Source organism: Lagopus muta, chromosome 8 (assembly GCF_023343835.1).
Source record: "Lagopus muta isolate bLagMut1 chromosome 8, bLagMut1 primary, whole genome shotgun sequence".
In the NCBI taxonomy this organism is placed as follows: Eukaryota; Metazoa; Chordata; class Aves; order Galliformes; family Phasianidae; genus Lagopus; species Lagopus muta.
In genome coordinates this window covers 9195187-9208408 of record NC_064440.1, presented here as the reverse complement: position 1 = coordinate 9208408, position 13222 = coordinate 9195187, and the positions used below count along the sequence as shown (strand labels likewise).

The 13222-nt window shown below is 39.5% G+C and overlaps 1 protein-coding gene across 4 annotated transcripts in view; it reads left to right on the top strand.

The window, feature by feature from the left end:
• KALRN (kalirin RhoGEF kinase) overlaps nt 1–13222 on the top strand; it is a 449507-nt gene that overhangs the window by 243573 nt on the left and 192712 nt on the right. For all 4 annotated transcript variants that reach the window (XM_048953841.1, XM_048953835.1, XM_048953838.1 and 1 more), the window contains exon 10: nt 8630–8752. In XM_048953841.1, coding sequence (XP_048809798.1) covers nt 8630–8752 — 123 coding nt within the window. The remainder of the gene's footprint in view (nt 1–8629; nt 8753–13222) is intronic.

Below are 13222 nucleotides of genomic sequence, written 5' to 3'. Positions count from 1 at the left end.
CTTGGATTGGAAGGGACCTCCAAGGCCATCTTGTTCCAACCCTTAGAACACACTGCATTCTCACTTCTCCAAATACTCATCAGTTTTAAACCATCGGAGTATGGTTATAGATGTAAAAAGCCTTGGGTGAACTGTACAAATATATAATGGTCATCTCTAGAAAGCAGTAACAGTTATTTTTGCAATGTAAGCCTGTGAAATAAAAGGACTGAAGCTGAAGCAGCTGCGTGGGGACCCTGCTTACCTCCTAAAGTGAGCAGCAATGCTTGACCATGGGAGCAGGTGAGAATATTTATGACTGTTGTATAGTTCTACACTAATGTGAAGTCTCCTTAGGGTGAGGAAGGAATAAAAGAAGAAAAGACCACTGCAAGCTAGGACATGACACAGCAAGTAACTAGACTGTTAGAAAAGCTGAGTAGTCTTGTTGGTGCTCAGGCCATTGCACCACAAAACATATTTAGGATGTCTTCACTTACCCTATCAACTTTTGAACCCTTTCACAATGAACTCCTTCTGCATGCTTTTACATTAGGAGCTGCTAAGAAAAGGGTAGCCATGGATAATTACTTTTCTTGTAGAATTTCCCAGTGCAAAAGTGGTTGGGGAGCAAGGAATCGTGCTGCAGGTGCTGCCTTATCTGACCAGCTCCTATAGTGCTGTTTCCTGATGGGCTCGTTAACATGTGGTATTTTTGGGTTCTGGAAGCAGTAGGGAGCCTGAAGAAGACTTTATCTGTGTGCTGTTGCATACTGAGAACTTTCTGGCACCTTTGTGTACCTTTTGCATTTGCGATCCCACATTCAGTAGTTGTATAATTTACTCAGGTGCATTCAGTAGTATCAGCTGTGCTGTGCAAGGCTGCCACCACCATAAAGGGCATGGGTGGAACATGGATGTCTTGCTTTTGGAAAACTGGTATATATATTTTTTTAACCACAGGGGTTAGATTTTTGTTTTTAAAATGAGAAATTGTGCAGAGGTGAACCTTCCACATAAAGTCCAGGAAGCTCATAAAAACACAATCTGATTTCATGGGGACTTCTTTGTTTTGGCCGACTGGAATCAAGGGAATAGAGTAAATTTTTTTTAATGTTGTAATTGGCTCTGCATTTAATTCTCCTTCTTAATTTAGTTGCTCTGTGCAGCAGAGAAGTACTGATAGGTCTGTAAGGTTGCTTTTCCCTCCAAGGGTAAATGGGACTGTGTGGCTTTCTTTTTTTTAAAAAGACTTCTTTAATTATGTGGTGGTATTTGGAAGAACTACAGTTAAAGGGGAAAAGCAGACAGTGATTAAAAAAATCATACTTAGCAGCAGCTGAATGCATTTTCTGGATTTTGAAAGAGACCCAAGCATGAGGGAGTACATATTCACCACACAGAGCTGTGGTGAAAAGTAAAGGTAAAGCGGAGGTGACAAACCTCTGGGTGTCTGGGCAGCATGATCTGGTGGTTGAAAACCCTGTCCATGGCAGGGGACTGGAACTAAATGATCCTTAAGGTCATTTCCAACCTAAGCCATGCTGTGACTTCAGGGAAGGTTGTTTATTGCAAGATTTTGAGACTTTCCTTGAGAAAAGACTGGAGAAGTATCAAAATTCGTAATTGTCCTAAGTGCATAAGAATCACTGTAGCTCTGTCAACTCAATTACACCTTCTCTTTAAAAAACAAACAAAACCCCCAAACCTCAGATTGCTTGGTTTGCTCAATAGTGGGATGAACCAATTAGGTTTCAAGTCAATCTGACAGAGATAACGTGTATGACTGTCTGAGCTGAATTAAATACAGAATAAGCTAGTTAGCTGGCCAGCTTAGTCTGTAAAGATGAATTAGCTACAGACATATAAACAGGTCAAGCTATGGTCTTTCAGGTTTTCTAGATGCATGCTTAGCAATTAGGCAATTATGCCACAGTGAATTTGGAGCGATTTTCAGCTTATTTTAAAGCTCTGGTTTTAAATGGACTGTCTGCTTATTGTGTACAGCAGCCATTATGTTGTTTACTATTTGTGATATTTTAGTATGTTCAAGTATTGGAATAGGTCCCTAGAATCCCAACCAGATTTAGAGCCACATACTGCTAGAGGCTGCAGAAACTTAAAATAAAGGCAGCTTTCACTCCAAACGCTTTCTCTGTCAGCCTTGCTTGTTTTGACTGCAAGTGTGGTTAATGTCATCTTACAAATGAGGATGGAGGCAGGGAAGTTGAGTCATTTGCTGAACTGCAGTGCTGGGCACTGAACCAAATCTCTTGAATTCCAGTCTACTTTTGATATGAAATCCTTGTTGCTTTTTGCTTATTTATGGAAGCTCTCACATAATTCAACATGATTAGCCAAAAAGAGTGAAGAGAATAAGGTAAAGCTCCCCTCCACTGCAACAAAACTACATTAGCAGAGCTATATCTGCACATTAAGAGTGCACTCATCCACATTAGCTTATGGAGTCTGTAACAGGCTGTCATATGAACTCAATGTATTCATAAATGGGACATGGAACACGGTATTCCAGTGTGTGTCTGGAGGCTCCAATTCTGCTAGACATGTAATTAGACCCTGCTTTACACCTCTTACAAACACCGGGTCTTTATCCATGTTCAGCGAAGATAACTGAAGTTTTGCTGGGGATTATGGTGGGAGTAAGACCTGCATCTTAGGATCAGATACAGATATCTCTGAAGTTAAAAGTTATGTTATGGGAGCCAAAGATGATTATTCTGGTTTAAAGATAAGATATGATTGAACTTTATACCGTTTTTAAAAATAACATTTTTAAAAATACTGTGTCACCAATGTTACATTATAATGAAGAAAGAAGCGGGGGGAGGAAAAAAAAAGCTCTCTCTTTTAATTAGGGTGTAAAAACCACAAATGAGAAAGGCTGACTTTTGTTTTGGGTTCTATTATGAACTATTAATAATGGCAGGAAAAGCCAGAGGATAAGTTCCTTTGTATTTTGGTGTATTTTCTCAGCTAGACCTTTGCTTGACATTACCCTGCTGTGACAGGGCCAGGGATAGGAGGGAAAAGAAATCTATTTTCAGCTATGATTTAGAATACAACAGAGAAACTGTGTTTTAATTGAAATCAGACTTGGAGTGCATTTTAGTCATTAAAGAGGATTAGAGTATATTAAGTCTCCGTGAGTTGTGGGTTGGGGAGATTTTTCTATTTTTTAATTTTTTTTCTGATTCTCAGTGTTTGCTCTTTCTTTGCTGGTGCTCTTACTGTCACAAAATTCTCCTTGAGGGCTTGGTAGGAGTCCAGGGCTTGGGCTGCCCATGATGGCCCTAGTTGAACGATCTTATCTGCAAACAGACATGATTGCAGTGGATGGAAGTTGGCAGTCACAGAGTGGCTATTGCCTCCACCCAGAAATGCAGTGATCTCCCTAGCAAGTGAATGTTTTATCACTTGGAGGCCTTTTCCTTTTACCTCTCAAGAAGGGAGTAGATTTTAAGTATCCTGAGAACACACATACTTTGAGTCATATGCTCCATGCATATGCAGTGCTATGTGGTATGTTACAGAATTGTTCATAATAACAGCGACAGAAAAGGAAAAAGATAAGGTTGGATTCTTGAGTAGAAATGATGAAGATACTATAAAAGCATGGGTTTTGAGGTGCTATATGGTTTCCTAGTATCACACCAGAACTCTAGTCCTCAGTAACTCAAGAGCAAGCAATAAAGTGAGGTAACTTGATACTGTTTGGCTTCCTTCCACTGACATGTTTAAGGCGTAAGTGTTTAAACTTGAGCAATACTTATGCACCTATTTGAAAGAGGGTGGGATAAATTGGGTATACATCATTGGAATTGCTCTGGAATTTATTGCAAACTTTCTAGAGATACGAAAGATTGAATCTAACGCTCTGAGTTACACCAAATTGGTACCATTTTAGGTGAGATCAAAATCTGACTCTTAAGTGGATAATGGTATCATTTATTTTTGGTTTTCATGGTAACCCAGTTTGACTCACTATGGCAACAACAGTGGGACTTAATGTAGTGAAGATTAATCATTCTCTCAGGCAAGGCACTTCTTCAGTGGGTCATCTCACTTTGGAGCAATTAAACTGTTCAAAAGGGGCTTGGGTCAAATGCAGAATTTGAGGTGCCCCATCACTGCTACTACAATATACTGCATCTTATTCAATGCAGATTTAATCACCAGCTGAAGTTTCTCACCTCCTTTCTGTATGAGCAGGGCAAATCTCTGTGTTCTTCTCCAAGCCTTTCTCATTTCATTTTCATTTATTGTTGCTAAAAGAAACATAATTTACAAGAATGTAGAAATACAGGTTTTTAGCTAACTTCAATAACCAACATGGTTCCTTAAAGTAGTAAACTCACAAAAAAACAACTTACATGTTGTTTTGATGCAAAATGTGAGCAGAGCATAACATGTTGCTGGGAAGGAGTTATAGAATCATCTGGGTTGGAAGACATCTTCAAGATCATCAAATCCATAACCATAAATGGGGTCTACTGAGTCCTATCACTAAGTCATATTCCATAGTGCCATGTCCACTTCCTTGTGTGATCATGATCACCCTCTCCATGAAGAAAATCTTCCTAATATCCTATATTAATCCCTCCTAGTGCAACTTTGAACCATAAGTCCTATCACTTGTCACCTGAGAAAAAAAACTGGATTCCAAGGAGTTTTTAATTAAAGCCAAATAAAGATATGAGATGCTCCTTATTTTTCATATTTACTGATTAAGAAAGATACCTAGGGGAAGAGGTTGCATTTTCAAAGAGCTGCATTGAACAGTCTGCCCTTTAAAAATAGTGCCCATCTCATTTTTTTTATTTAAAAATCAAATTAGCCTTTTAAGCTATTAAAAGAGTTGACCTTAACTGCACTAATGCAATCATCTCACCATATTCCCATCATACAAATTAGCCTAGAGGAAGAGCAATTGTCATCCCAGAACTTTGCTTAATTATTGCCTGATTGCTTCTTCAACCTTCTTCCTTTAAAATCATCCTTCCTTCTTTCTTCTCATGTTTTCCTACCTTGTCCCATGAAAACTACCATCATCCCCTGCAAGTGGACTCTCCAGTAACTTTTCCCTCACCTGGGTAGTATTTACTTTGCCAGTGTAGGTGTGCCATGGGTCTTGGAATTCCCATAGGCAAGAGTCTGGAGTATGGAGAGACCTCTGGAAGTGTTCCCCTTATAAGTGGGCTTCCAGTGCTGTGCTCAGATTAAACCTATCTGAATTGCCACTCTTTTTGCAGTTGCACTGATTATTCCTTAAGAGACACAGCTACTATTTCTCCAGCTAGCACAGTCAGCCTGCCATAATTGTGCTAGGCTTTCTTTAATTTTCTTGGTGACCTCGGTTTGCTGCTTATTTTCTTGGCACAACAGAGGAAACAGAGTAATTTATTTAATCCCATGGGCAATTCAGGGACTGCCTGGACTAACAGCAGAAAAGAAGGAACTACCCCAGTCCACTCACCAAGAGCAATTGGGTCAGCAAAGTGTGGGATGGGAATCTGCCAGGGTGGGAGCTGAAGTACTGTATTGTCCTCCAATCCTGTAAGAAAATATCTGTGAGTTACAAAGTTTCCTAAGTGATTCTGGCAGCCTGCTTGGAGTTGTGTCTTGGACTTGCAGCTAGTATGTTTTCATTAAATAGTATTATCTAATGGATTGCAGCCTGGATTGGAAAATGCTCTCCTGCATGGGAAGTGTGTCCTGCAGTCATGCAGGATTTGGAGTTGCTCTGCTAGGAGCTACAAAGCAGGAAGGAGGGCCTGACCTCTGCCCTGTGCAGCTTTCAGAGTAGTTGAAGTGCAGCAGGAAATGTATACTGGGAAGAAAGTTGATATATGCTGGAGTTGCAGAATTCAAGAAACACCTCTGATGATGGACCTGTCTGGAGCACAGTACTGGAACTTCAGCAAATTCACAATTTTCTAGATGTTTTAAGAATGAAATAGCTTAGAAATAAAGGACAGTTGTGAAATTTGTAGATGTAATTTGGAAAACTGAATTTTTAACTGCTCCTTTAAGCTGTTTTTAAGGAGTAACTAAATTATTTGAACTAAACCACTGTAACTTCAATGGCTAACTGTATCTCAAGACATTAATTTTTGGCAGTTGAGTAAGTCACATATCCCTGCTTTCAATTAAATTCTAAACATTCACCTTGAATTATTGCACAGTTAGTCTACTTCTGAAAACATTTCCTTTCTTTGGGGCTAAGAAGAATGCCTTCAAATCCACTGACAAGTAGATGTTTACTGTTTCTGATGATTTCAGGTTTAATTATGACCCTTCAGAGTTGTTTCTACATTTGCTGTGGACTAATTGGTCAACATTTCTCATTGTTTTTATTGGGAAGTAAGGGCTGCTGTACCTGTCTCATTCTTGTACCTGATTTATGTTCCTGCTGTTGCTTTGCCTGTTATTCTGTATCTCAGATCTTAATTTAATGCAAACCTTATGTGCCTCATGTGATGGAAGCATAGATGTAATATTTCCCCATGTTTGCAAATTATTGTGAGCTTAATAGATAGTTGGCAATGCTGAAGACCTGTTTGTTAGGGCTATCATGCACTGAAGACTAGGGTGATCAAATATGCTATTGTGGGTTTCAGAGCCATGGAAAATGCTGTTGAGTTATTCTTTATGAAATCACAGTTTGCTTTCTTGTGGGAATTGTGGCAGAGGTAGAGTTTATGGAGCAGTTAGAATTGGAATTTTAAGAGCAGGTAGAGGCTGGGAAATCTGAAACAGGGCACTTAAGGAATGGCGTAGGAAGGAGGTGATCAAATAGCTTGTTATGGGCAGTGTCATTAGTAGACAATTCCTAGATTTTGATCTTGTCTCCCCACCTAGCGCTGATTTATGAAGTGGATTTATGATTTTATCACCTCAAAGGGGTATCTTGTATCTAATCTCATGCTAAATGATTTGCAAACCTAATCAGTACTTGCACAGAAGCCTTCAGAGGGCAGCCTTCATGTTACAGGAAGGATTTGGTGCATCACCAGATGGTGCCCTTCTGTATCAGGCAGCAAGAGATAGCTGCCCAAATGCAACATGAGACAGCATGTTCCTGGATGAGAGCTGGAAGAGAGATGTATTCTCTGTGGATTAATGTTCTAGCACTTCTGATTGTTTGTTTTTGTTGAGATAGAGCACCCACATTTGGAGCAGAACTCTGGTCTGGATTCATTGCTTTTGTTTTCATCTTTGTTTGAATTGAGCATCACATGTTGTATTTCTTGTTTTGAATTGCAGTATGTACTGAAACATCTCTCTGTAAACTAAAAGCAGCAATCTATGTCAACAGTCGTCTCACAGTGACTAAAACAACACAATGCAACATTGGTAGGGATGAACATTTAACTGTTGTGTGATCAGTATTTAAATGCTATGAACATGAAGAAGTTTTTAGAATAATTTGCTGTAGAATTACAGTGAGTGGCTATCAAATATTAATGGATGGAAAGCATACGTTCTGCAAACTAGCTTCATATCAAGCATCATTTAAATTAAAGCCATTTGCAATTTTTAAAGTCATATTTAGAAAATGAGCCCTCATTAAAAGATTTTTTTTTTTAAATTGAGTTTTGATCTGGTTCCTTTTTTAATTGATAAATTAAGAGGAAAGAAGATGTTAATGGAATTATTTGCAGACTTCTAATGACACAAATGCTAGAAGGCTAACCTCCAATAATTACTGTTATTACAAGTAACATACACATTTCTGGTCAAGAACATATTGCAGAAAAGCTCTTTCTAGTACTGTTATTCTCTGTACATTGAGGAGGAGAGAGAAAAAGGGTGGAAATCACATTCTGTAATTCCCCAAGGTGATAGCACCAAGCTCAATTTTTGATGTGCTGCAGCTTGTAGCAGACCCTGAGCAGATTTAATCTGAATGTTGATGGCTGTAATGGCAGAATTGTGCCAATGTCATTGTGAGAAGGAGCTCCAAATGGATGACACTCATATGGTTAATCTATTTTTAAAAGAAAATCTTCTTTAACTCTCCATATATCAGATTTGCCACTTTCCTATAGAGTTCAGTTACATTTGGAGCTGAAAACCTGGTAAAGTTTGAAAGATGCATTCTATGTTTTACAGCCTGCAGTGAAGGATTCTTAACCTTTTCTTTCTGGTTGCTCTGATATTTTCTCCCCAAATCAAAATCAATTTCAATTGATCCCTCTATCATGCTTTTGAACTCATTCGAGGTGCCTCCTGTTGGAATCTGCTATTTGTGTGAAATCAGCTGCCACTGTTTTCAGTTTATATAAGGAGCTTATAAGAGGAGGATGATCATGTAGAAGATTCCAGATTTCTGACTCCCATTCCCCAAAATTCATTTATAGGAATGTAAATATTTAATGCCTGTCAGGCTCCAATAGCTAAACTACACTTCAAAACAAATTGAATAGCAAGGATCCAATAATCCTAATATACCAGCAACTTCTATGAAAATTTATCTTCTATTTGGTCATAAGGGACACTGACAGATCTCCGTGTGCTTAACCCCAGCAAACAGAAGGCAATGTCTCTGCAGCTGCCTTGTCCTCACCCCAAGGTTTGCTCTGTGCTGCCAAGACAGGACAGGTAATTGGATGTTCTTCTCTTTTGGTAGGTACTGGACTGGATTGAAAATCATGGAGAAGCCTTTCTGAGTAAACACACGGGAGTGGGGAAGTCTCTGCACAGAGCACGCGCACTGCAGAAAAGACACGACGACTTTGAAGAGGTAGCACAGGTAAGAGTCTGAAATACATTGGGGAAAAAAAACCAAAACAACTACTGGTATTTTGGGAGCTTTGTAAATTCATGCCGCTGTCTTCAAACATCTGGAGCTGACCAGGATCCAGTGTCATAGCTCTGAAGGTTTGCATGCACACTGTGAGAGCATGGTTGGTAGCAGCAAGAGTTAGCACTGGAAAATCACCACAGTGGGTCTCTGCAAGTACAGTATGTCGCGTAGGAGGTTTTTTTATTTGCTTCAGAATTAGAAAGGCAATCATTACAGGTAGCTATTATTAGTAGTACAGAATTATTATGTTACAGTTGTTATTATATTTTGGCATGGAGGCAAAATTTCTTCCCAAAAGCTCATAACTCCTTCTTGAAACATGCTCATAGCTGATGTTTAAACATATATCCAGTCTTTTCTTACAGAATGAAATGAAAGGGGGACCTTGATAACTTCTTCCAGGGACTGATTAGCTTCTTCTTTTTTTGTTTTTTTTCCTTTTTTCTTCTTCTTTTTTTTTTTTTTCCTTGGCTTATGACCAGCCATTATCCATTCTCAGCTCTCCCTGTCAGATTATGTTACACTTTTTGTCTTAGGCTGAAGTAGTATCTTTGAGAAATTGGTCTCCAGTGAAGGTACCTCTGTATTGGGTGTATTCAGATAAAATTCTGATTGATAAACTCTGCTTTAGATAGGGTAAGTGCTTTGCCTTCTTGGTACACTTAGGCAGGTTTTTGCTTACGTAGTTCACTATGGCATAAGACAAAAATTTATTAGATTTCAGTTTTGTTTTTCCACGATAACTTTCCCATGTGTTGGCCTAGTTTAGTTTTAGATGTTCCAGCAGCAGGGACATAGCTCTTTTACTGCACTCCAAGGGAAGCTATTTCACTGTCTGACAGCAGCTACTGGCAAGATTATTATTATTTTTCCTCTCCCTATATTCAATTTATATATACATACATATATATAAAGCCACAGTGTATATCCCCTATGTCTTGTTTATTTCCCTTAAGGAGGTAAATGCCAAGGAAGGAGATGAAATAACAGTCCTGAAATATCTGTTGAATGTTAGCATGCCTCCCTTAAGTGCCCCTTAGCCAAGTTAAGCATATTTAAATTTGCTAATATGTTCTTATTAAACACTCCTTTGTTAACCATTTCTTTGAATCCATTCAGTTTGCCAACATCCTTCTTTTAATTAATATTCAATTATCAATGGAATACTCACATTCCTTGGCTTGCACACCTTTCAGCTGCAATGAGACATCATTGCATACCATTGACAAATCATACAGTCTGAAAGCAGCAGTTCTAGATTGACAGATCTCTAAAATGTTCTGGGGCCTCCCATGCCTTTCAGCCTCCTGACAATAGGTTTGAATTTCTAGAGTTGCTTTTTTCAAATTTATTAAAATGTGCATTCATCTGGAGGTTGCAAACCACATTCTTAAAGGGGTCATCCAAAAATGTGAGTTAGTGGGAAGCTTCAGCCTGAAATCAACATTAGGTGCCTTTCCAGAGGATGTGAGTTAAATAGCTGTTATTAGATCCAGTGCTAAGGGTAACTGAATAAAAAAGAAGGTCTAATAATATGCAGGAACCGAAACTAGGTGATCTAGTGTCCTTTGTGATATTAATGTTCTCTAAATTTCCCTCCTCTATGATGTATTAGCATCGCAGCTCCAGCTCTGTCTCACATTGCTGGATTAGTTTATTCTTTTTTTTCCTTTTTTTCCCTCACTGGACATACAGGAAACAAATGAAGAACAGGTGAGGAAAGACAGAAGAATAAGTGGTCTTGATGATGAAAGCACATCAGAAAAAGCTGAATAAAGGCTTGCTCCACTGGTTGATGTTATTTAGAGATCTGTCTGTGTGTAGGTATTAGGATAAGCCAGAAAATAATCGCTCCACCAGGAAGTTTTCTGATTCCCTCCTGTTAATCCTGCTCCTAAAATATTTCAGACAGTTTGCCTGTTAATAACTTTAGATATATTTCCATTCACTTCATATAGCCAAATTCTGAGTGGCGTAAAGGATGTACAAATGCAGTTCACTGGATGGAGTCCATAGGTTCCAATGGAGGAGGGTGTTTCAGGGGAGGATGGAGAGAGAGAAAAATTGCATGAGTGTATAATCTCTTATAGGTTCCTCTGAATTTGATTTCTTCACTTCTGTGATCATCTCACTTTTACTCTTACAAAGCATCTTGTTTCTCTGCTTGGAAATTGTAAGCAGTTCTGTGCTCTTAGTCTGAAATTTATGATATTTGCTAATTAAAAATAACTGACAGAAGTCAAGCTCAGCTACCTTTCCCCAGCTTTGACTGAAAGAGTTCCTGGGCCCTTCCTCCCATGCATTCTCACTGCCGGATTGCCGTTGCTAATTTATGAAGCCTGTCTGCAGTGTGACACTGGAATGTGATGCTGGCAAATGGACATGGGGACATGAGCAGGGGGGAAGTGAAAGGAATGTCAGGCTTTATCCCAGGTCAAGGACTTGAGAATATAATACTCTTTGCTTTCAAAAGAATAATAGCAAGAGTAAGAGGGAAGGTCATAAATTTATCACACCTGGGATTCTACAGCAGAAGCTGCTAGGGAGGTCCATTTTGTAGTTGGGGAATAGATCTCCTCCTAACTCTGACTGTGACCAGTTTTTACTCTTCCCAATTCCCTTCCTTCTAATGCTTAACTCTTTACAGCTGCTCAGCTATTAGTTCATTTTAACTTCAGTATAATTTTACTTTTTTTTCCTTCAGATAGCAAATACCTTTGCCCTAGGTAGGGTAGATAGCTGGCATCATTTATTCCTGATAGAGCCAAGTAACAAAGCACAGGTGCTAAGATCCTCAAACAAAGGACTGAAGATTTTGCGCATTCCCCTCATTTGGATGTTAATTACTGTCTGCTATGATAATGAAAACAGGTGGTTTTTAAAAGAGTGTAATGCTGACATACCTAGTGAGACTGACAGTACAAGTGTTCTTGCTTCTGGCAGTTCTCTGACCAAAAAAAAAAAAAACAAAAAACAAAAAACAAACAAAAAACATACAGTACAAATTTATTCTCCAACATCTACCTTATTTTGTCTCCGACATATTTACTCTTATCTCCTGCTGTTTGAGGAAGGCATTTGCAAAGGTCACGCTAGAAGCAATTTTCATGAGTTTTTGTGATGTTTGCAACCACGGGCAAAAAGTTCATGTTTTTGAATGCTACATGCAAAGAAGAGAAGTGTATCTGGGATTGCCGTGCTGAGAAATGCGCTGACTGACTGACCTTCCAAGGCACGAGATGGAGAGGTGGAACCCATTCCCTCTCTGTCTGATTAGAATCTTCACAGATTTATAAATCTGGATGTAACGATCCAATCAGGCATGGCCCAAATAGATCACCTTCCTGCACAGAAAAGCTACGCTTGGAAAATGTCAGTGATTTTAGAGCACTTCATTGTGGGCAATAGGAAATATAATGTGGGGTCCCCTTCTGTCAGAACTGCTGCTTAGACAACACTCTGGCAATTTCTTTACTCTGTTTGTTCTACATGGCAGGCACAGATGGGGAAGGTTTTTGTTTTTTTTTTTTTAATTTGGATTAGAAAGCTGGAGCTGATGGGAGGGAGTTTTGTGTCTTATATATATATATACCTGTGAGTGCTTCTTTGCCAGTGCTGATGCTGTTCTTGGGCTGTACCCTGACCGCACCAGGTGTGTGGGCACTTGTGCCTCCTGCACAGGGAAACTGATTGCTGATGAGGAGGGTACCAAAATAGCAACCAAAGAAACACTGCCCTTCCTGCAATTACAGCTTGTCTAGGATTGCTTTATGCAAATCAAATGGATGTAGTTTGCCCAATTATGGTTGTAAATCCAAATATAATTTCATTTTAGCCTCTCTAACTTTCCCGTATTCGTTCCTTTCGCCCAGTGTGCTTTCCAGCGGAAAAATTATGTTAACCGAGTGCACCCCCAAATCCCTCAACACTTCAGCACTATTGAGTTGAGCTCTGTGAGTTGGAAACCCTTCTCCCCTTCTCTGTATGCAAAAGAGGGGCCGCAGACTGTTCTCCCTCCTGGCATTCCCAGGAACCAGAGGTTACAATGGCCTCATCTCTGCGCACTGAGGGCATAGCTGCATTTTTGCAGGCATAGAATGTGGAAAGCCAATGGGAAAACAGCTCCAGTTACCCCTATGCTCTGCTTCCAGTCCGAGTGCTTTGGGATTTGAATGCTTCGCAGCAAAGGGTTCTGTAGTCCTTCTGTATTTAGCAGCTTTTCAATAGAGCAGTTCATCGTGTATTGTGCAGGAGAAGGCCCACCACTACGTGCTGCAGCCTGCAGATGGCACTCACTGTGCGTCATAAGAGACCTCAGCTCTGCTAATGTGGTTTTGTATTTAGTACCTGTGTGCATCTTGCATGCAGTAGTTAATTTATTTTTCGCAGCAAACCAAAGGCACTGATGGTTACAAG